General features: G+C 34.8%; 6 protein-coding genes across 8 annotated transcripts in view; 5 read left to right on the top strand and 1 right to left on the bottom strand.

Moving 5' to 3' along the window:
• Nucleotides 1–571: 571 nt before the first annotated feature.
• LOC124454681 lies at nt 572–5,560 on the top strand. 2 transcript variants are annotated; one of them, XM_047005455.1, is made up of 2 exons: nt 572–2,042; nt 4,591–5,560. In XM_047005455.1, the coding sequence occupies exons 1-2, from the start codon at nt 725–727 to the stop codon at nt 4,599–4,601; spliced, it is 1,329 nt and encodes a 442-aa protein (XP_046861411.1). In that variant the 5' UTR covers nt 572–724; the 3' UTR covers nt 4,602–5,560. The 2 variants fall into 2 exon arrangements, with proteins under 2 accessions (XP_046861411.1, XP_046861410.1); XM_047005454.1 differs by lacking the exon at nt 4,591–5,560 and adding an exon at nt 3,357–4,099.
• Nucleotides 5,561–6,106: 546 nt separating this feature from the next.
• Nucleotides 6,107–8,773, top strand: LOC124454050. Its single transcript, XM_047004854.1, has 2 exons — nt 6,107–7,448; nt 7,877–8,773. The coding sequence occupies exons 1-2, from the start codon at nt 6,131–6,133 to the stop codon at nt 8,080–8,082; spliced, it is 1,524 nt and encodes a 507-aa protein (XP_046860810.1). The 5' UTR covers nt 6,107–6,130; the 3' UTR covers nt 8,083–8,773.
• Nucleotides 8,774–9,914: 1,141 nt separating this feature from the next.
• Nucleotides 9,915–11,514, bottom strand: LOC124454918. The gene is made up of 2 exons (XM_047005671.1): nt 10,428–11,514; nt 9,915–10,288 (listed from the first exon to the last, which is right to left on the bottom strand). Exons 1-2 carry the CDS (start codon nt 11,512–11,514, stop codon nt 9,915–9,917), a joined length of 1,461 nt encoding a protein of 486 aa, XP_046861627.1.
• A 3,070-nt stretch (nt 11,515–14,584) lies between these two features.
• On the top strand, nt 14,585–16,094 carry LOC124454053. The gene is made up of 3 exons (XM_047004859.1): nt 14,585–15,059; nt 15,135–15,251; nt 15,606–16,094. Exons 1-3 carry the CDS (start codon nt 14,600–14,602, stop codon nt 15,809–15,811), a joined length of 783 nt encoding a protein of 260 aa, XP_046860815.1. The 5' UTR covers nt 14,585–14,599; the 3' UTR covers nt 15,812–16,094.
• Nucleotides 16,095–17,337: 1,243 nt separating this feature from the next.
• LOC124454051 lies at nt 17,338–19,816 on the top strand. Its single transcript, XM_047004855.1, has 2 exons — nt 17,338–18,710; nt 19,138–19,816. Exons 1-2 carry the CDS (start codon nt 17,393–17,395, stop codon nt 19,341–19,343), a joined length of 1,524 nt encoding a protein of 507 aa, XP_046860811.1. The 5' UTR covers nt 17,338–17,392; the 3' UTR covers nt 19,344–19,816.
• Nucleotides 19,817–20,878: 1,062 nt separating this feature from the next.
• Nucleotides 20,879–23,221, top strand: part of LOC124454052 — a 40,633-nt gene continuing 38,290 nt past the window's right edge. Inside the window, exons 1-2 of one of the 2 annotated variants that reach the window (XM_047004856.1) lie at nt 20,879–22,241; nt 22,669–23,038. In XM_047004856.1, the coding sequence (XP_046860812.1) occupies nt 20,924–22,241; nt 22,669–22,874 (1,524 nt within the window). In that variant the 5' untranslated portion in view covers nt 20,879–20,923 and the 3' untranslated portion in view covers nt 22,875–23,038. Of the gene's footprint in view, nt 22,242–22,668; nt 23,039–23,221 lie in introns of those variants that run through there. The other variant, XM_047004857.1, reaches the window with a different exon arrangement.

The raw sequence follows: 23,221 nt of genomic DNA, 5'->3' as shown, positions 1-23,221 counted from the left end.
GTTGGCGATGTTAAATTCAATAGAAATCAAGGGCAAACTGAATATATGAATATCCAAATGTGACAAATCATGCACGTTGTGGCCACAAACGAAACATCTAATTATGAATGCTCGTCAATATCTTATTCTTCAATCGACCCCTTACAAGGTTTCCTTCCTTTCTTCCTAATTCCCTAAAGTTAACTTCATTCACTGAATATATAACTGCGAAAATAACTGTTCTGTTTCAAATGCGTTTTTAATTTTTTATAGCCAATTTTTAAAACTTGATGACTCGTATTCAATTCAGCGCCCCCAAAATCAACAGCTAGGGGCCCTGGCCCCCCTGGCCCCCCCTGCCACCACGCCACTGTGTTACACTACCGCATGACATCATTTGTATTACTTTTGGTAACGTTAAAAACAGATCATTTCATTTAGTCTTTAAAGCACATCCATTGGAGAAATTGTACTTGTTCGAATTTTAAAACCAATGGTGTTTTTCTGAAATTACTTTGAATTTAAAATTAAGGAGCTTTAATTTTGACTCACGCTGAATCCGCTACTGTATGTGACGTCACTGCCACGAGTCTATAAGTTCTGGCGTATGGATTGACTGGAGTGAACTGTCGCTTTATAGATCTCAACTAGTAAATTTAAGCTCGATAGCTTTCCGCACCAGTGGCTGTGAATACCTCTATATCTGCTACTGTTCCGCACTACTGGTTGTTTGTATTCTGTGACGATGCTTTTACTAAAATCCTTCATGTTGGGATGGTTTGCATTCTGCAATTTGGGATTTCAATCATTATATGCTGAGTATTTTAATCTATTTTTGAAACAACTTGGTTTCAATCCTGGGCAGATAGGATTGACGACATCGTTCGGACTTATTTATCTGGTAATCCCGTTTTATCTTTACTTCGGCGAGAAATATCGAGCGAGAAAGGTATTGGTTGTATTTAACAATTGTATGATGTTTGTCGTGTGTCTTTTACCTCTTTTGTCATTGATTGTGCCATCGCTGAAAACAAAATGTGTGATATCGTCGGATATAACGAATAAATCAATTCAGAATTCGTCAGGGCGTTCTTCACTTCTATATACTGCAGATTCATTGTCAAATCGTGCCTTACACTTGAGACGTGTTGGTAATAATACTAAATCGCAAACAATATCATCTCAAAACCAATCTGAAAGGTCAATATCTCTGTTGTCCCATGTAAATCGTTTGTCATTAAATCGACGGCAAAACTTGTCAAAATCAAGTGAAACCAACCAAATAAAATACTCCTACCTACGACGCAGTCAACCAAGTATCATAAGCATTTTATTTCTTTTGCTAACTATTTCTAGAACATTGACTTTACTTTCATCTGTTGTGAATATAAGCTCGTTGAACTCAGCATTAATGACCTATCTTCGTGAAAGTAAAGCAAAGATCGGTTATTATTTGATGTGGGGCCACGCTGGCGCAGCCTTCTTTATTGCTAGTACTTCGTTATTGGCGAAGTTGACAAAAGTACGATTTTGCGATACCATTGAAAATGGATATTTTGTATCGTTTATAGTCGGTGGAATATGTCTTTTATTATCGATGTTTTCGCTACCTTGGTTTGAATATGAATACAGTGATGCGAGATCGTTCAAATGGTCAGGAGTTCGAAATGATATTCTCAGCGCACATTATGTCTTCATGTTTGCTTTATTGCTTTTTCTGGGCATGTGCACGTCATTTCAATTGTTCTGGGAATTTTGGTACTTGGATAGACTGTCTGCGACTCCATTGCTACTGGGAACGGCGGCTTTAGTTCGAAGGCCTATTCTTGTTTTATCAGTATGTTCTTCAAAACATTTGATCACAACCATTGGTGAATTGAAAACATTATGTATTTCGCTATTATTCTATGCGTGTTCCTATCTAGCTCTTGCATTTGTTCGTACAGCATGGTTGGTTATAGCTATCGACACGATACAAGCGACAGCATATGGATTTTGTCACTCAGCGTTTGTCGTACATTTCTCAAAAGCTGCATCAAAAGAGAACTTCAATATGATTATAGGTTTGTCCAGGAAATTCTCTTTGTGTTTAATTTGATAATTTTGATAATTTCATAACATTTTTGTGAGACTTGACGCATGCATAAAGTTTGTACTATAACCTCTGCCAAAATGTTTGGCTTTCACCTGAGTTTATATGTTTACGCGGTAAGGGAAGGACAGTTTAAAACTCGTTTGAATGTGGATGAAAATTGAATGAGAGAGATATTAATAAAAGTTTGTTTTGCTTTCACTCGGGCTGCATGACTGAAACGAAGTCCTTTAACCAATCAAAATATTTCCTGGATCATTTTACGCGTGATGTGAGATTGCATAGCTTTAAATTTCGTTGTGTTGTTGATCGTGACTAAAACACCACACGAGTACATACGAGTACATACGAGTACATACGAGTAACATACGAGTACATACGAGTAACATACGAGTACACACGAGTAACATACAAGTACATACGAGTAACATACGAGTACATACGAGTGACATACGACTATTTTCTGGTCAACAAATGAGAAACAACACAATTTCTTCAATACATTGATATTTGCGTTTACTTTTCCTTGTATTTGTGTGGACTTTGGGGCAACCATTTGATGGATTTAAATGCTGAAAAGGTATTTTACTTTCATACTACATTCATTTGTATGTTTTAGTTGAATTTGTTATAGATATTTTGTCGATGCGATTTGCCAGTATTTGAGCGCTTTTTGACACACTTTCACCTAGGAAATACATATTTATGAAGCGATTAAATAAACAACGTATAAATAATGCTTGATAATCTTCAGAGTCAAAATGAATGTATAATCGCTTTCATAAATATGTATTTCCTAGGTGAAAGTGTGTCAAAAAGCGCTCAAATACTGGCAAATCGCATCGACAAAATATCTATAACAAATTCAACTAAAACATACAAATGAATGTAGTATGAAATTAAAATACCTTTTCAGCATTTAAATCCATCAAATGGTTGCCCCAAAGTCCACACAAATACAAGGAAAAATAAACGCAAATATCAATGTATTGAAGAAATTGTGTTGTTTCTCATTTGTTGACCAGAAAATAGTCGTATGTCACTCGTATGTACTCGTATGTTACTCGTATGTACTTGTATGTTACTCGTATGTACTCGTATGTCACTCGTATGTACTCGTATATTACTCGTATGTATTCGTATGTACTCGTATGTACTCGTATGTACTCGTGTGGTGTTTTAGTCACGATCTGTGTTGTTTGGCAACTATCAAAATATGGAAATATAACCAAACAAGTCTGAGTGCTTTCAAGTGCTGCAACTTATAAAATGTTTTTGTTTGAAGGTTTACAAGAAACTACTTTGGCCGTTGGATATGACGGTGGTGCTACTTTAATGGGAATATTGTTTCATCTATTTGGAACTCAGATGACATTTGTTTTATATTCATCAGCATCAGGCGTTTTGGTTTTTATTTTCATGTTGTATATTTACCATACAAAATCCTTTAATGATTATAAAGAGGTAGACCAAGGTGGCGTCGACGAATAATTGAGTATATATATATATATATATAATCAAGTAATACAAATTTTGCGCAGCATGGTCTGTTTCGATGGAATGGGGAGAGTAATCGTTTGTTTGTACAATTTAAGTGACTTATTGGGCCGCTATGGTAATACCTGAAACTTGTTTTAGACAGTCTTCATTAAATCGATTTTTTAACGAGAAATATCTGCATAAAATTTAAAGCAAATCAATGACTCTAACGCCATTTGTTACCGTAAAATTGACGGTGAAAACATAAACAAAATGTTATTAAAAAAGATCGATTAATTTATCTTTTTAATGATGTTTTTAAAAAGCTATTTTATGATAAATATTGCTTGGAAATTGCTCAAAATTTCTTGTAAACATTGCACTTCGTGCTCGTGCTTGCCACGCATGCTAATTGTAGTTTCTCCATAACTTTCCCGCGAGTTTCTACATCTTTATAGAAACTTCGTTAAATGTAACAGTCAAAATTTGAGCAAGCGATTTTAAATATGAAGGATCATAGAGAAATAAAAATTATTATAAAGATGAAAATTATATTTCCATTATGAGATATATGTTGTGTCACTTGGGTAACACAGCAAAATACTTTCAACCATCGTATCGTCCTTGATTTAGTGGAAATTTGGACAGTATCAGAATGATACACGAATAAACTACAACGTAGTTTACTACGATGCATTTCTATGTTTGTGTTTTTCCGTTTTCTTCGCCCAATACTTCAAAATGCTCTGAAGATATCACCAGAAACCATAACATAAGATATTCTTTTGTTGTACAACATCCCACAGATTTTGTGCACTGTCTGATCATCTGACCAATGTAGAGATCTTTTTGGCGATCTACCTAGTAATTGATGAAACCAAAATTTGCTTGTGTCTACTTTAATTTTTTGCAAGATCTTTCACGAATCTTCCATTAGAGAAAATATTCGTTTTTACTTTGATGTTTCATTTTGCCAATTTCATGTTTTATGGGGGTTTATCATTCAACGATTTTCTGATTTGTCCTGTATTTTGTCTTAGGAACCTCGTAACCTTATGAAAAGAGGCAGCATGACGGAGACGATTACCAAACGAATGAACAACTTTGCTTATAAAGATGGATTGTACTCAGATTTACCTTCTTTTTCCGAACATGATAATGCTTTACATCCGGTACAAAGCGGAAGTAGAGTCACCGCCGCACCGGATGTCGAGGGACCGGATTATACTGACGTGATAGAACTGTACATGATCACACTTTAGCTCCTTCCTTCCCTCAAGAAGCCCCCAAGAAGAAATATGCCAAAGAAGCTTGGCCTGAAAAAAAACATGGCGCTTCGCTTTTTATGTAGAAAAATATGTCTTAGTTCTACCTGTTCGTAATCGATGACTTGGAGTCTCTATCCCAGTTTCCCAAGGCTATTGTAACGGAAATTTTTGAGCAATTGACATATAAATCGCTCCCAACCCGCCTCAGCTAAAGTTCGGTTTCCACCAAGCGCAGGAGCTTTGTATTGTTTCAAGGGTTTGAGCTTTATTCATGAATCTGAAGATAACATTTTAGAAGTTTTATCTTGCCATTTCCATTGGAAGACATGACAATTTATGCAAGTAAACATTCTCGGGTATTCAAAAAAGTGTTTTCGACATACTAACTACTACATCATTCTGTTTACATAACTTACATAGAAAAAAACTGCGTGACATGTTAAGATCAACGTATTATTATGTAAGATACTGTACCTACTTATAAGTTTGTGAAGCCTGTCTCCAAATCAAACCAATACTGGAGCGAGCCGAAGAAACTTTAATAATGTCTGTTTCTCCCAAAAGAAATCTTTCGAGTAGCCTTTCATCTGTGTGATTTTATCATCTTAAAATCTTTACTTTGCCTACCAATATTTTCCAATGTCGGCTAGTCTAAATATTTCAATCAATGTAACGACATTAAGTTTCAAAAGCAACAAATTTAAATTTGCTTATGTTCTTAAATTTTTATAACACAACCAAACTTGCCTGCTTGTTACACTACCGCATGACATCACTTGTATTACTTTTGGTAACGTTAAAAAGAGATCATTTCATTTAGTCTTTGAAGCATATCCACTGGGAAAATTGTACTCTTTAGAAATTCAAAACCAATAATGTTTTGCAGAAATACTTTGAATTTAAAATTAAGGAGCTATAATTTATTTTGACTGACGCTGAATCCGCTACTGTACGTGACGTCACTGCAACGAGTCTATAAGTTCTGGCGTATGGATTTCCTGGAGTGAACTGTCGCTTTATAGATCTCAACTAGTAAATTTAAGCTCGATAGCTTTCCGCACTAGTGGCGGATTTAGGGTTAGTAAAAATAAATTACTGCAGCACATTTTGGAATATATTTTCGTTTCTAAGCCCTTCGGAGACTAGTTCATTGGTGAAATTATATTCTTTAGAAATTCATCACCAATAGTGCCTTTCTGAAAGTATTTGAATTTCAAATTAAGCAGCTTTAATATATTTTGCGCTCTGCTGCTCGCTGTGACTACTTGGGCTGCTAGTGTTTCGCACTACTAATTGTTTGTATTCTGTGACGATGCTTTTACTAAAATCCTTCATGTTGGGATGGTTTGCATTCTGCAATTTGGGATTTCAATCATTATATGCTGAGTATTTTAATCTATTTTTGAAACAACTTGGCTTCAATCCGGGGCAGATAGGATTGACGACGATGTTCGGACTTATTTATCTGGCAATCCCGTTTTATCTCTACTTCGGCGAGAAATATCGAGCGAGAAAGGTATTGGTTGTATTTAACAATTGTATGATGTTTGTCGTGTGTCTTTTACCTCTTTTGTCATTGATTGTGCCATCGCTGAAAACAAAATGTGTGGTATCGTCGGATATAACGAATAAATCAATTCAGAATTCGTCAGGGCGTTCTTCACTTCTATATACTGCAGATTCATTGTCAAATCGTGCCTTAAACTTGAGACGTGTTGGTAATAATACTCAATCGCAAACAATATCATCTCAAAACCAATCTGAAAGGTCAATATCTCTGTTGTCCCATGTAAATCGTTTGTCATTAAATCGACGGCAAAACTTGTCAAAATCAAGTGAAACAAACCAAATAAAATACTCCCACTTACGGCGCAGTCAACCAAGTATCATAAGCATTTTATTTCTTTTGCTAACTATTTCTAGAACATTGACTTTACTTTCATCTGTTGTGAATATAAGCTCGTTGAACTCCGCAATAGTGACTTATCTTCGTGAAAGTAAAGCAAAAATCGGTTATTATTTGATGTGGGGCCACGCTGGCGCAGCCTTCTTTATTGCTAGTACTTCGTTATTGGCAAAGTTGACTAAAGTACGATTTTGCGATACGATAGAAAATGGATATTTTGTATCGTTTATAGTCGGTGGTATATGTCTTTTATTATCGATGTTTTCGCTACCTTGGTTTGAATATGAATACAGTGATGCGAGATCGTTCAAATGGTCAGGAGTTCGAAATGATATTCTCAGCGTACATTATGGCTTCATGTTTGCTTTGTTGCTTTTTCTGGGCATGTGCACGTCATTTCAATTGTTCTGGGAATTTTGGTACTTGGATAGACTGTCTGCGACTCCATTGCTACTGGGAACGGCGGCTTTAGTTCGAAGGCCTATTCTTGTTTTATCAGTATGTTCTTCAAAACATTTGATCACAACCATTGGTGAATTGAAAACATTATGTATTTCGCTATTATTCTATGCGTGTTCCTATCTAGCTCTTGCATTTGTTCGTAAAGCATGGTTGGTTATAGCTATCGACACGATACAAGCGACTGCATATGGATTTTGTCACTCAGCGTTTGTCGTACATTTCTCAAAAGCTGCATCAAAAGAGAACTCCAATATGATTATAGGTTTGTCCAGGAAATTCTCTTTGTTTGTATTTATTTTGATAATTTTGATAATTTCATAACATTTTTGTGAGACTTGACGCATGCATAAAGTTTGTACTATAACCTCTGCCAAGATGTTATGCTTTCACCTGAGTTTATATGTGTTTACGCGGTAAGGGAAAGACAGTTTAAAACTCGTTTGAATGTGGATGAAAATTGAATGAGAAAGAAATTAATAAAAGTTTGTTTTGCTTTTCACTCGGGCTGCATAACCGACACTAAGTCCTTGAACCAATCAAAATATTTCTTGGGTCATTTCACGCGTTATGTGAGATTGCATAGCTGTAAATTTCGTTGTGTTGTTTGGCAACAATCAAAATATGGAAATATAACCAAACAAGTCTGAGTGCTTTCAAGTGCTGCAACTTATAAAATGTTTTTGTTTGAAGGTTTACAAGAAACTACTTGGGCCATTGGATATGACGGTGGAGCTACTTTAATGGGAATATTGTTTCATCTCTTTGGAACTCAGATGACATTTGTTTTATATTCATCAGCATCAGGCGTTTTGGTTTTTATTTTAATGTTGTATATTTACCATACAAAATCCTTTAATGATTATAAAGAGGTAGACCAAGGTGGCGTCGACGAATAATTGAGTATATATATATATATATATATATATATAAAGTAATACAAATTTTGCGCAACATGGTCTGTTTCGATGGAATGGGGAGAGTTATCGTTTGTTTATACAATTTAAGTGATTTATTGGGCCGCCTATGGTAATACCTGAAACTTGTTTTTTGACAGTGTTCATTAAATCGATTTTTTATCGACAAATATCTGCATAAAATTTAAAACAAATCAATGACTCTAACGCCATTTGTTACCGTAAAATTGACGGTGAAAACATAGACAAAATGTTATTAAAAAAGATCGATTAATTTATCTTTTTAATGATGTTTTTAAAAAGCTATTTTATGATAAATATTGCTTGGAAATTGCTCAAAATTGCTTGGAAACATTGCAATTCGTGCACGTGCTTGCCACGCATGCAAATTGTAGTTTCTCCATAACTTTCCCGGAGTTTCTACATCTTTATAGAAACTTCGTTAAATGTAGCAGTCCAAAATTTGAGCAAGCGATTTTAAATATGAAGGATCATAGAGAAATAAAAATTATTATAAAGATGAAAATTATATTTCCATTATGAGATATATGTTGTGTCACTTGGGCAACACAGCAAAATACTTTCAACCATCGTATCGTCCTTGATTTAGTGGGAATTTGGACAGTATCAGAATGATACACGAATAAACTACAACCTAGTTTACTACGATGCATTTCTATGTTTGTGTTTTTCCGTTTTCTTCGCCCAATACTTCAAAAATGCTCTGAAGATATCACCAGAAACCATAACATAAGATGTTCTTTTGTTGTACAACATCCCACAGATTTTGTGCACTGTCTGATCATCTGACGAATGTAGAGATCTTTTTGGCGATCTACCTAGTAAGTGATGAGAAAAAAATTTGCTTGTGTCTACTTTAATTTTTGCAAGATCTTTCCACGAAACTTCCATTAGAGAAAATATTTGTTTTTACTTTAATGTTTCATTTTGCCAATTTCATAATTTATGGGGGTTTATCATTTGATGATTTCTGATTTGTCCTGTATTTTGTCATAGGAACCTCGTAACCTTATGAAAACAGGCAGCATGACAGAGACCATTACCAAACGAATGAACAACTTTGCTTATAAAGATGGATTGTACTCAGATTTACCGTCTGTTTCCGAACATGATATTGCTTTATATCCGGTACAAAGCGGAAGTAGAGTCACCGCCGCACCGGATGTCGAGGGACCGGATTATACTGTGATTATGTGATTAGTGATTAAAGGTTTTTATTATTCATCTTCAGATTAAAAAGTACGATGAATTTACATTGATTTTCTATATATTAATCATAGTATACTAAGAATTACATGTTAACTTTATTATATATATATTTACAAGATCTAGCAATAAAAGATTGTTTATGACGTTTGGTCCGAGATAAAATACTATAAGTTTTGCTTTTACGCAACTCGTGCGAATTTTCTTTAGGATAAGGTACTAAAAATTGGCATGGATGATCAGGTTCCTCTATAATCCTTTTGATCTCTTGGGTAGTTGCTAGTTCACGTCTGCTTTTCAAGGAGGGCAAGTAGTTTTTATCTAGTTGTAAAATTTTTAAACTTCTTCTTTGTACACGTTCAATTTCTTGCTGTAAAAAATGTGGAAATCCTGCCCAGACTGCCGATGCATACTCTAATACTGGTCTTATTTTTGATGTATATGTTAATAATCCAACATCTGAAGGTAATTGAGACTTCCTACAAAGTCGAAGATGATATAGTCTTTTATTTGCCTTGCATGTAATTTGGTGTACATGTTCATTCCATTTAAGATCATTTTGACATGTTACGCCAAGAAGTTTGAAATTAGTAACTCTTTTTATTTCTTCTTCTCCAATAAATAGGGAGGGTGGTTCTTGTATTGAGTCCGTAAAGCATATCCACATATCCTTTGTTTTTTTTCGGATTCAGAGCCATTCTGTTATTATCAGCCCATTTCCGTAATTCGTCGATTACTTTTTGCATGGAACTGCATTCACCTCTTTCAACAATCTGGTTCTGAGTGCAATCATCCGCATATTTACATGTATTAGCATCTATTTCTTTAGGAATATTGTCCTTTAAATCATTTATATATACATTAAAGAGCACTGGTGATATGACAGCGCCTTGTGGCACGCCCAAAGAGCAAGGTTGGATGGATGACATGGCTCCTTGTAGGTTGACTTGTTGCGTTCTTCCTGTCAAAAAAACTTCGAATCCATTGCCAGAAAGACTTATTAATTTCCATAGATGCTAATTTTTGTAGTAATATATTGTGATTCACCATGTCAAACGCCTTTCGAAAATCTATAAATAATACGTGAACTCCCTTTCTACCTAATTGAGAATTATCTGTTGCATTATACCAATTTTGTGTCATAGATATTAGAGCAGATACAGTAGATCGGCCATGAGTAAAGGCATGTTGGTTAGTCTTTATTTTGAAATCTGATTTATTCAAATGGAGTTGAAGTTTGTCTATTACTTTAGCCATTTGAGGAAGGACAGATATAGGTCTGAAGTCATTTTCAACATTGCTTGGATTATTAACTTTAGCAACTGGAGTTATTAGTGCATGTTTATATTGGCTGGGGTACTTGCATTGTTTTATACTTGTGGTGACTATATTGTGTACGACTGGTGCAAGATCTTCGCAAAAACGTTTAAGTATCCATGCCGGAATTTTGTCATCACCTGTTGCTTTTCTAGGATTTAGGTGCTGTAGACAGCTCTTGACCTGTCCAATAGATGGTAAAGGAGGTTTAATATCCTTAAGCGTTTGGTTGATCAAGTTATCTTCAATTTCGTAGTTGGGTAATTGGTTTAACCAAGGTTTTGTAAAGACTTGTTGTAATTTTTCAGCTAGTTCCAGTACATTTTCATCGTAAACATTTCTTTTTACATTATTCCCGTTATTAATTCCCAACATTAAGAAGATTGATTTATACCATTTTTGAGGGCTAGTCGTACGAAAGTCTTTTGCTTTTCGTTTGTAATATGAAATTTTGGCGTTGTTTATAAGTTTTGAGACATCAGAACATAGTTTTTCATAACGTGCTTGATTATTACATGAGAAAGCACGTTGTCTGGCTTTGATCTTTGATTTTATAAAGCTTGTCATCCAAGGTTTATCTGAAGTATGCATTCGTACTGTTTTTTCAGGAATAGTTTCATCCATAATACTAAGCATCATTGAGGTAAAAGCATTTACTTTTTCATTTACATCTTCTACATTAAAGACCTCCGACCAATCTTCAAGAATAAGTTTTCTGCATAAGACATTTACTTTTCCAGGTGATAAGAGTCTTACCTTTCTGGGAATTGTTGGTGCTTTTTCTTTCTGTTTTGGCACTAATAGAAGGCAATTGTGATCAGAACGTCCCAATGGTGGTAGATGCTGTGTTGGTTTATACATATCTCGCATATTTGTCAAGACTTGATCCAAAACGTTTTTTCCTCTGGTTGGGTATAGGATAGATTTTTTTAAATTGAAGCAATTACATAGATTAGTCAAGTTTAATTTATTGAAGTCTCCAGCAACTATAATTGCAGAGGATGGACGTTCACATAGCAACTGATCTAAATTTTTGATGAGATATTCAATCATATCATGTTCTTTTCGGCACTTTGTCCAGGTGGATAATAAATAACGACGATAATAATTGCACTAAATGGGCGAGGCGTTCTTTTAGGTTTAAGCACTAACCATAGCACCTCTTTATCATTGTCTTCATCAAATAACTTACGACTAACAGGTATACTTTGATGTACATAAGTAAGAACTCCTCCGCCAAGGGTGGGTCTGTCTTTGCGAAATATTTTGTATTCATCATTAATCGATATTGCTGTGTCTGGGATATTTGGAGAAAGCCAGGATTCTGTAATCAGTACAACTTCAGGACCATTATTCATGACGACTCCATGTAGTTCATCAATTTTATTAGTTATATGACATGCATTTGTGAGCAAGATTGTTGGGAGAAATGTTTTGACTGGATCATTACTATTAGTTATAATTTCTATACAGTTGCATTTGCCATAATTCGTATTGTATCCCTTATTTATTTTAATATGTTTGATTGGTTTTCTCTGACGTGAATAGAACAGTACATGATCACACTTAAGCTCCTTCCTTCCCTCAAGAAGCCCCCAAGAAGAAATATGCTAAAGAAGCTTGGCCTGGAAAAAACCATGGCGCTTCGCTTTTTATGTAGAAAAATATGTCTTAGTTCTATCTGTTCGTAATCGATGACTTGGAGTCTCTATCCCAGTTTCCCACGGCTATTGTAACGGAAATTCTTGAGCAAGTGACATGTAAATCGCTTCCAACCCGCCTCAACTAAAGTTCGGTTTCCACCAAGCGCAGGAGCTTTGTATTGTTTCAAGGGTTTGAGCTTTATTCATGAATCTGAAGATAACATTTTGGAAGTTTTATCTTGCCATTTCCATCGGAAGACATGACAATTTATGCAAGTAAACATTCTCGGGTATTCAAAAAAGTGTTTTCGACATACTAACTACTACATCATTTTTTTTACACAACTTACATAGAAAAAAACTGTGTGACATGTTAATATCAACGTATTATTATGTTAGATACTGTACCTACTAGATATGTTTGTGAAACCTGTCTCCAAATCAAACCAATACTGGAGCGAAGCTGAAGAAACTTCAATAATGTCTGTTTCTCCCAAAAGAAATCTTTCGAGTAGCCTTCCATCCGTATGATTTTATCATCTTAAAATCTTTACTTTGCCTACCAATATTTTCCAATGTCGGCTAGTCTAAATATTTCAATCAATGTAACGACATTAAGTTTCAAAAGCAACAAATTTAAATTTGCTGATGTTCTTAAATTTTTATAACACAACCAAACTTGCCTGCTTGTTACACTACCGCATGACATCACTTGTATTACTTTTGGTAACGTTAAAAAGAGATCATTTCATTTAGTCTTTGAAGCATATCCATTGGAGAAATTGCACTCTTCAGGATTTCAAAACCAATAGTGTTTTGCAGAAATACTTTGAATTTAAAATTAAGGAGCTTTAATTTATTTTGACTGACGCTGAATCCGCTACTGTATGTGACGTCACTGCCACGAGTCTATAAGTTCTGGCGCATGGATTTCCTTGAGTGAACTATCGCTTTATAGATCTCAACTAGTAAATTTAAACTCGATAGCTTTCCGCACTAGTGGCGGATCTAGGGTTAGTAAAAATAAATTACTGCAGCACATTTTGGAATATATTTACATTTCTACGACCTTCGGAGACAAGTTCATTGGTGAAATTGTATTTTTTTAGAAATTCATCACCAATAGTGCTTTTATATGTTTGTAAATGATGATTGTCCAGAGACAACTCTGAAGATGACTACCGCTAAGGTTGTCGAAACGTCAGTCAACAACAACAAAAACAGTCCTTCTCAGGACTTTATTAACCTGGACGATCATCATTTACAAACATGTAACGATACTCCCGGGTTCAAACCATTTACTTTATTACGATCATTTGGACGACAGAGCGAACAACTTGCTAACGACTACATACGTTTTGCAAGCAAAATTTTGACTCTGAAGATGACTACCGCTAAGGTTGTCAAAACGTCAGTCAACAACAACAAAAACAGTCCTTCTCAGGACTTTATTAACCTGGACGATCATCATTTACAAACATATAACGATACTCCCAGGTTCAAACCATTTACTTTAATAGTGCCTTTCTGAAAGTATTTGAATTTCAAATTAAGCAGCTTTAATTTATTTTGCTCCCTGCTGCTCGCTGTGACTACTCCTAGATGTGCTAGTGTTCCGCACTACTGGTTGTTTGTATTCTGTGACGATGCTTTTACTAAAATCCTTCATGTTGGGATGGTTTGCATTCTGCAATTTGGGATTTCAAGCATTATATGCTGAGTATTTTAATCTATTTTTGAAACAACTTGGTTTTAATCCGGGGCAGATAGGATTGACGACATCGTTCGGACTTGTGTATCTTGTAATCCCGTTTTATCTTTACTTCGGCGAGAAATATCAAGCAAGAAAGGTATTGGTTGTATTTAACAATTGTATGATGTTTGTCGTGTGTCTTTTACCTCTTTTGTCATTGATTGTGCCATCGCTGAAAACAAAATGTGTGGTATCGTCGGATATAACGAATAAATCAATTCAGAATTCGTCAGGGCGTTCTTCACTTCTATATACTGCAGATTCATTGTCAAATCGTGCCTTACACTTGAGACGTGTTGGTAATAGTACTCAATCGCAAACAATATCATCTCAAAACCAATCTGAAAGGTCCATATTTCTGTTGTCCCATGCAAATCGTTTTTCATTAAATCGACGGCAAAACTTTTCAAAATCAAGTGACGTCAATCAAATAAAATACTTCCAATTACGGCGCAGTCAACCAAGTATCATAAGCACTTTATTTCTTTTGCTAACTATTTCTAGAACATTGACTTTACTTTCATCTGTTGTGAATATGAGCTCGTTTAACTCAGCAATAATGACTTATCTTCGTGAAAGTAAAGCAAAGATCGGTTATTATTTGATGTGGAGCCACGCTGGTGCAGCTTTCTTTATTGCTAGTACTTCATTATTGGCAAAGTTGACTAAAGTACGATTTTGCGATACCATTGAAAATGGATATTTTGTATCGTTTATAGTCGGTGGAATATGTCTTTTATTATCGATGTTTTCGCTATCTTGGTTTGAATATGAATACAGTGATGCAAGATCGTTCAAATGGTCAGGAGTTCGAAATGATATTCTCAGCGTACATTATGGCTTCATGTTTGCTTTATTGCTTTTTCTGGGCATGTGCACGTCATTTCAATTGTTCTGGGAATTTTGGTACTTGGATAAACTGTCTGCGACTCCATTGCTACTGGGAACAGCGGCTTTAGTTCGAAGGCCTATTCTTGTTTTATCAGTATGCTCTTCAAAACATTTGATCACAACCATTGGTGAATTGAAAACATTATGTATTTCGCTATTATTCTATGCGTGTTCCTATCTAACTCTTGCCTTTGTTCGTACAGCATGGTTGGTTATAGCTATCGACACGTTACAAGCGACTGCTTATGGATTTTGTCGCTCAGTGTTTGTCGTACATTTCTCAAAAGCTGCATCAAAAGAGAACTCCAATATGATTATAGGTTTGTCCAGGAAATTCTCCTTGTTTGTGTTTATTTTGATAATTTTGATAATTTCGTAACATTTTTGTGAGTCGACTTGACGCATGCATAAAGTTTGTACTATAACCTCTGCCAAGATGTTAGGCTTTCACCTGAGTTTATATGTGTTTACGCGGTAAGGAATAAACAATTTAAAACTCGTTTGAAACCCTTGAACCAATCAAAATATTTCTTGGATCTTTTCACGCGTGATGTGAGATTGCATAGCTTTGAAATTTCGTTGTGTTGTTTGGCAACAATCAAAATATGGAAATTTTACTAAACAAGTCTGAGTGTTTTCATGTGCTGCAACTTATAAAATGTTTTTGTTTGAAGGTTTACAAGAAACTACTTTCGCCATTGGACATGACGGTGGAGCTACTTTAATGGGAGAATTGTTTCATCTCTTTGGAACTCAGATGACATTTGTTTTATATTCATCAGCATCAGGCGTTTTGGTTTTTATTTTAATGTTGTATATTTACCATACAAAATCCTTTAATGATTATAAAGAGGTAGACCAAGGTGGCGTCGACGAATAATCGAGTATATATATATATAATCAATTAATACAAATTTTGCGCAGCATGGTCTGTTTCGACGGAATGGGGAGAGTTATCGTTTGTTTATACAATTTAAGTGACTTATTGGGCCGCCTATAGTAATACCTGAAACTTGTTTTTGACAGTGTTCATTAAATCGATTTTTTATCGACAAATATCTGCATAAAATTTAAAACAAATCAATGACTCTAACGCCATTTGTACCGTAAAGTTGACGGTGAAAACATAGACAAAATGTTATTAAAAAATATCGATCAATTTATCTTTCTAATGATGTTTTTAAAAAGCTATTTTATGATAAATATTGCTTGGAAATTGCTCAAAATTTCTTGGAAACATTGCACTTCCTGCTCGTGCTTGCCACGCATGCAACCTTGAAGTTTCTCCAGAATCAAACCAATACTGGAGCACAGCCGAAGAAACTTTAATAATGCCTGTTTCTCCCAAAAGAAATCTTTCGAGTAGCCTTCCATCTGTGTGATTTTATCATCCTAAAATCTTTACTTTGCCTGTTAGGTTTTGTGATGTAGCCATCTACCTTCTTTAGTATATATTGACTTACACCAAGAAATAGAGATATTACAGATAACTGTTATGATCACATTTAATGTTCAACGTCAATGTCTCTGGTCTACGATCTATCGTACAATGGTTAAACTACTTCTATTTATACAAGATATTACTTATGGATATATTTGTTTTTTACTAAATATGGTTAATTTACAATCAACGGAAAGCTATTAGGAACTATAAAAAATATTGTGATTATTGCACATAAGTATCTCTTAAAATAATCAGTTAGTTAGTTACACTTGACTTAATTATATCCTAATTACAGGAAGAATATGAGAGCATATCTTAACATTGCCTACCAATATTTTCCAAAGTCGGCTAGTCTAAATATTTCAATCAATGTAACGACATTAAATTTCAAAAGCAACAAATTTAAATTTGCTGATGTTCTTAAATTTTTATAACACAACCAAACTTGCCTGCTTGTTACACTACCGCATGACATCACTTGTATTACTTTTGGTAACGTTAAAAAGAGATCATTTCATTTAGTCTTTGAAGCATATCCATTGGAGATATTGCACTCTTCAGGATTTCAAAACCAATAGTGTTTTGCAGAAATACTTTGAATTTAAAATTAAGGAGCTATAATTTATTTTGACTGACGCTGAATCCGCTACTGTATGTGACGTCACTGCCACGAGTCTATAAGTTCTGGCGTATGGATTTCCTGGAGTGAACTGTCGCTTTATAGATCTCAACTAGTAAATTTAAGCTCGATAGCTTTCCGCACTAGTGGCGGATTTAGGGTTAGTAAAAATAAATTACTGCTGCACATTTTGGAATATATTTACATTTCTAAGCCCTTCGGAGACTAGTTCATTGGTGAAATTATATTCTTTAGAAATTCATCACCAATAGTGCCTTTCTGAAAGTATTTGAATTTTAAATTAAGCAGCTTTAATTTATTTTGCGCTCTGCTGCTCGCTATGGCTACTCCTAGATGTGCTTGTGTTCCGCATTACTGGTTGTTTGTATTCTGTGACGATGCTTTTACTAAAATCCTTCATGTTGGGATGGTTTGCATTCTGCAATTTGGGATTTCAATCATTATATGCTGAGTATTTTAATCTATTTTTGAAACAACTTGGTTTCAATCCTGGGCAGATAGGATTGACGACGATGTTCGGACTTATTTATCTGGTAATCCCATTTTATCTCTACTTCGGCGAGAAATATCGAGCGAGAAAGACATTGGTTGTATTTAACAATTGTATGATGTTTGTCGTGTGTCTTTTACCTCTTTTGTCATTGATTGTGCCATCGCTGAAAACAAAATGTGTGGTATCGTCGGATATAACGAATAAATCAATTCAGAATTCGTCAGGGCGTTCTTCACTTCTATATACTGCAGATTCATTGTCAAATCGTGCCTTAAACTTGAGTCATGTTGGTAATAATACTCAAATGCAAACAATATCCTCTCAAAACCAATCTGAAAGGTCAATATCTCTGTTGTCCCATGTAAATCGTTTATCATTAAATCGACGGCAAAACTTGTCAAAATCAAGTGAAACAAACCAAATAAAATACTCCCACTTACGGCGCAGTCAACCAAGTATCATAAGCATTTTATTTCTTTTGCTAACTATTTCTAGAACATTGACTTTACTTTCATCTGTTGTGAATGTGAGCTCGTTGAACTCCGCATTAATGACCCATCTTCGTGAAAGTAAAGCAAAGATCGGTTATTACTTGATGTGGTATCACGCTGGCGCGGCGTTCTTTATTGCTAGTAGTTCATTGTTGGCAAAGTTGACAAAAGTACGATTTTGCGATACGATTGAAAATGGATATTTTGCATCGTTTATAGTCGGTGGAATATGTCTTTTATTATCGATGTTTTCGCTACCTTGGTTTGAATATGAATACAGTGATGCGAGATCGTTCAAATGGTCAGGAGTTCGAAATGATATTCTTAGCGTACATTATGGCTTCATGTTTGCTTTGTTGCTTTTTCTGGGCATGTGCACGTCATTTCAAGTGTTCTGGGAGTTTTGGTACTTGGATAGACTGTCTGCGACTCCATTGCTACTGGGAACGGCGGCTTTAGTTCGAAGGCCTATTCTTGTTTTATCAGTATGTTCTTCAAAACATTTGATCACAACCATTGGTGAATTGAAAACATTATGTATTTCGCTATTATTCTACGCGTGCTCCTATCTAGCTCTTGCATTTGTTCGTACCGCATGGCTGGTTATAGCTATCGACACGATACAAGCAACAGCATTTGGATTTTGTCACTCAGCGTTTGTCGTACATTTCTCAAAAGCTGCATCAAAAGAGAACTTCAATATGATTATAGGTTTGTCCAGGAAATTCTCTTTGTTTGTGTTTATTTTGATAATTTTAATAATTTCATAACATTTTTGTGAGACTTGACGCATGCATAAAGTTTGTACTATAACCTCTGCCAAGATGTTATGCTTTCACCTGAGTTTATATGTATTTACGCGTTAAGGGAAAGACAGTTTAAAACTCGTTTGAATGAGGATGAATATTGAATGAGAAAGAAATTAATAAAAGTTTGTTTTGCTCTTCACTCGGGCTGCATGACTGACACGAAGTCCTTTAACCAATCAAAATATTCCTGGATCATTTCACGCGTTATGTGAGATTGCATAGCTGTAAATTTCGTTGTGTTGTTTGGCAACTATCAAAATATGGAAATATAACCAAACAAGTCTGAGTGCTTTCAAGTGCTGCAACTTATAAAATGTTTTTGTTTGAAGGTTTACAAGAAACTGCTTGGGCCATTGGATATGACGGTGGAGCTACTTTAATGGGTGAATTGTTTCATCTCTTTGGAACTCAGATGACATTTGTTTTATATTCATCAGCATCAGGCGTTTTGGTTTTTATTTTAATGTTGTATATTTACCATACAAAATCCTTTAATGATTATAAAGAGGTAGACCAAGGTGGCGTCGACGAATAATCGAGTATATATATATATAATCAATTAATACAAATTTTGCGCAGCATGGTCTGTTTCGACGGAATGGGAGAGTTATCGTTTGTTTATACAATTTAAGTGACTTATTGGGCCGCCTATAGTAATACCTGAAACTTGTTTTTGACAGTGTTCATTAAATCGATTTTTTATCGAGAAATGTCTGCATAAAATTTAAAACAAATCAATGACTCTAACGCCATTTGTACCGTAAAGTTGACGGTGAAAACATAGACAAAATGTTATTAAAAAAGATCGATCAATTTATCTTTCTAATGATGTTTTTAAAAAGCTATTTTATGATAAATATTGCTTGGAAATTGCTCAAAATTTCTTGGAAACATTGCACTTCCTGCTCGTGCTTGCCACGCATGCAACCTTGAAGTTTCTCCAGAATCAAACCAATACTGGAGCACAGCCGAAGAAACTTTAATAATGCCTGTTTCTCCCAAAAGAAATCTTTCGAGTAGCCTTCCATCTGTGTGATTTTATCATCCTAAAATCTTTACTTTGCCTGTTAGGTTTTGTGATGTAGCCATCTACCTTCTTTAGTATATATTGACTTACACCAAGAAATAGAGATATTACAGATAACTGTTATGATCACATTTAATGTTCAACGTCAATGTCTCTGGTCTACGATCTATCGTACAATGGTTAAACTACTTCTATTTATACAAGATATTACGTATGGATATATTTGTTTTTTACTAAATATGGTTAATTTACAATCAACGGAAAGCTATTAGGAACTATAAAAAATATTGTGATTATTGCACATAAGTATCTCTTAAAATAATCAGTTAGTTAGTTACACTTGACTTAATTATATGCTAATTACAAGAAGAATATGAGAGCATATCTTAACATTGCCTACCAATATTTTCCAATGTCGGCTAGTCTAAATATTTCAATCAATGTAACGACATTAGGTTTCAAAAGCAACAAATTTAAATTTGCTGATGTTCTTAAATTTTTATAACACAACCAAACTTGCCTGCTTGTTACACTACCGCATGACATCACTTGTATTACTTTTGGTAACGTTAAAAAGAGATCATTTCATTTAGTCTTTGAAGCATATCCATTGGAGATATTGCACTCTTCAAAAATTCAAAACCAATGATGTTTTGCAGAAATAGTTTGAATTTAAAATTAAGGAGCTATAATTTATTTTGACTGACGCTGAATCCGCTACTGTATGTGACGTCACTGCAACGAGTCTATAAGTTCTGGCGTATGGATTTCCTGGAGTGAACTGTCGCTTTATAGATCTCAACTAGTAAATTTAAGCTCGATAGCTTTCCGCAATAGTGGCGGATTTAGGGTTAGTAAAAGTAAATTACTGCTGCACATTTTGGAATATATTTTCATTTCTAAGCCCTTCGGAGACTAGTTCATTGGTGAAATTATATTCTTTAGAAATTCATCACCAATAGTGCCTTTCTGAAAGTATTTGAATTTCAAATTAAGCAGCTTTAATTTATTTTGCGCTCTACTGCTCGCTATGGCTACTCCTAGATGTGCTTGTGTTCCGCATTACTGGTTGTTTGTATTCTGTGACGATGCTTTTACTAAAATCCTTCATGTTGGGATGGTTTGCATTCTGCAATTTGGGATTTCAATCATTATATGCTGAGTATTTTAATCTATTTTTGAAACAACTTGGTTTCAATCCTGGGCAGATAGGATTCACGACATCGCTCGGACTTGTTTATCTTGTAATCCCGTTTTATCTTTACTTCGGCGAGAAATATCAAGCAAGAAAGGTATTGGTTGTATTTAACAATTGTATGATGTTTGTCGTGTGTCTTTTACCTCTTTTGTCATTGATTGTGCCATCGCTGAAAACAAAATGTGTGATATCGTCAGATATAACGAATAAATCAATTCAGAATTCGTCAGGACGTTCTTCACTTCTATATACTGCAGATTCATTGTCAAATCGTGCCTTAAACTTGAGACGTGTTGGTAATAATACTCAATCGCAAACAATATCATCTCAAAACCAATCTGAAAGGTCAATATCTCTGCTGTCCCATGTAAATCGTTTGTCATTAAAGAGACGTCAAAACTTTTCAAAATTAAGTGAAGCCAATCAAATAAAATACTCCTACCTACGGCGCAGTCAACCAAGTATCATAAGCGTTTTATTTCTTTTGCTAACTGTTTCTAGAACATTGACTTTACTTTCATCTGTTGTGAATGTGAGCTCGTTGAACTCCGCAATAGCGACTTATCTTCGTGAAAGTAAAGCAAAGATCGGTTATTATTTGATGTGGTATCACGCTGGCGCAGCCTTCTTTATTGCTAGTACTTCATTATTGGCAAAGTTGATTAAAGTACGATTTTGCGATACCATTGAAAATGGATATTTTGTATCGTTTATAGTCAGTGGAATATGTCTTTTATTATCGATGTTTTCGCTACCTTGGTTTGAATATGAATACAGTGATGCGAGATCGTTCAAATGGTCAGGAGTTCGAAATGATATTCTCAGCGTACATTATGGCTTCATGTTTGCTTTGTTGCTTTTTCTGGGGATGTGCACGTCATTTCAATTGTTCTGGGAGTTTTGGTACTTGGATAGACTGTCTGCGACTCCATTGCTACTGGGAATGGCGGCTTTAGTTCGAAGGCCTATTCTTGTTTTATCAGTATGTTCTTCAACACATTTGATCACAACCATTGGTGAATTGAAAACATTATGTATTTCGCTATTATTCTATGCGTGTTCCTATCTAGCTCTTGCATTTGCTCGTACAGCATGGTTGGTTATAGCTATCGACACGTTACAAGCGACTGCTTATGGATTTTGTCACTCAGCATTTGTCGTGCATTTCTCAAAAGCTGCATCAAAAGAGAACTCCAATATGATTATAGGTTTGTCCAGGAAATTCTCTTTGTTTGTGTTTATTTTGATAATTTTAATAATTTCATAACATTTTTGTGAGACTTGACGCATGCATAAAGTTTGTACTATAACCTCTGCCAAGATGTTAGGCTTTCACCTGAGTTTATATGTATTTACGGGGTAAGGGAAGGACAGTTTAAAACTCGTTTGAATGTGGATGAAAATTGAATGAAAAAGAAATTAATAAAAGTTTGTTTTGTTTTTCACTCGGGCTGCATAACTGACACTAAGTCCTTTAACCAATCAAAATATTCCTGGATCATTTCACGCTTGATGTGTGATTGCATAGCTTTGAAATTTCGTTATGTTGTTTGGCAACAATCAAAATATGGAAACATAACCAAACAAGTCTGAGTGTTTTATGTGCTGCAATTTATAAAATGTTGTTGTTTGAAGGTTTACAAGAAACTGCTTTCACCATTGGATATGACGGTGGAGCTACTTTAATGGGAGAATTGTTTCATCTCTTTGGAACTCAGATGACATTTGTTTTATATTCATCATCATCTGGCATTTTGGTTTTTGTTTTAATGTTGTATATTTACCATGAAAAATCCTTTAATGATTATAAAAAGGTAGACCAAGGTAGCGTCAACGAATAATTTAGTATGTATATATAGGCCTGAAAGAAAAATTCTTCATCACCTACCAACCACAACTATCATCACTCAACAAACGTAACGAACTTATCTCCTCTTGTCGCCATAGACACAAGGCACTTTTATCCAATTTTTAATCGTACACTCAATATATTATGTAATTCTATCTTAATTTTTACCCTAACTTCCTCTTGTATATATAATCTAGCATATGCTTTTGTATTCATTTAATATTATCCCCTGAAGAGTGAGAAATCACGAATCAGGCTTGTCGGGATGAAATTGCAGTTTTTGTGTATTTCCTTCACTTTGTATGTATATATATATATATATATAGGAAGTTTATGATT

Source organism: Xenia sp. Carnegie-2017, unplaced genomic scaffold (assembly GCF_021976095.1).
Source record: "Xenia sp. Carnegie-2017 unplaced genomic scaffold, XeniaSp_v1 HiC_scaffold_3, whole genome shotgun sequence".
In the NCBI taxonomy this organism is placed as follows: Eukaryota; Metazoa; Cnidaria; class Anthozoa; order Malacalcyonacea; family Xeniidae; genus Xenia; species Xenia sp. Carnegie-2017.
Note: the sequence above shows the minus strand (reverse complement) of the source record. Positions and strands in the feature narration are given on the sequence as shown.

What these genes read in the sequence shown, in the direction of transcription:
- LOC124454053 (XM_047004859.1), top strand. Translation starts at nt 14,600, where the DNA reads ATGACTTATCTTCGTGAAAGTAAAGCAAAGATCGGTTATTATTTGATG. An exon ending in ACATTTGATCACAACCATTG is followed by an intron (nt 15,060 to 15,134) that starts GTGAATTGAAAA and finishes TTGTTCGTACAG; the next exon opens with CATGGTTGGTTATAGCTATC. An exon ending in GAACTCCAATATGATTATAG is followed by an intron (nt 15,252 to 15,605) that starts GTTTGTCCAGGA and finishes TTTTGTTTGAAG; the next exon opens with GTTTACAAGAAACTACTTTC.
- LOC124454918 (XM_047005671.1), bottom strand. Translation starts at nt 11,514, where the DNA reads ATGCGAGATATGTATAAACCAACACAGCATCTACCACCATTGGGACGT. An exon ending in AACAGATAATTCTCAATTAG is followed by an intron (nt 10,289 to 10,427) that starts GTAGAAAGGGAG and finishes TTTTTTTGACAG; the next exon opens with GAAGAACGCAACAAGTCAAC.
- LOC124454681 (XM_047005454.1), top strand. Translation starts at nt 725, where the DNA reads ATGCTTTTACTAAAATCCTTCATGTTGGGATGGTTTGCATTCTGCAAT. An exon ending in GAACTTCAATATGATTATAG is followed by an intron (nt 2,043 to 3,356) that starts GTTTGTCCAGGA and finishes TTTTGTTTGAAG; the next exon opens with GTTTACAAGAAACTACTTTG.
- LOC124454050 (XM_047004854.1), top strand. Translation starts at nt 6,131, where the DNA reads ATGCTTTTACTAAAATCCTTCATGTTGGGATGGTTTGCATTCTGCAAT. An exon ending in GAACTCCAATATGATTATAG is followed by an intron (nt 7,449 to 7,876) that starts GTTTGTCCAGGA and finishes TTTTGTTTGAAG; the next exon opens with GTTTACAAGAAACTACTTGG.
- LOC124454051 (XM_047004855.1), top strand. Translation starts at nt 17,393, where the DNA reads ATGCTTTTACTAAAATCCTTCATGTTGGGATGGTTTGCATTCTGCAAT. An exon ending in GAACTTCAATATGATTATAG is followed by an intron (nt 18,711 to 19,137) that starts GTTTGTCCAGGA and finishes TTTTGTTTGAAG; the next exon opens with GTTTACAAGAAACTGCTTGG.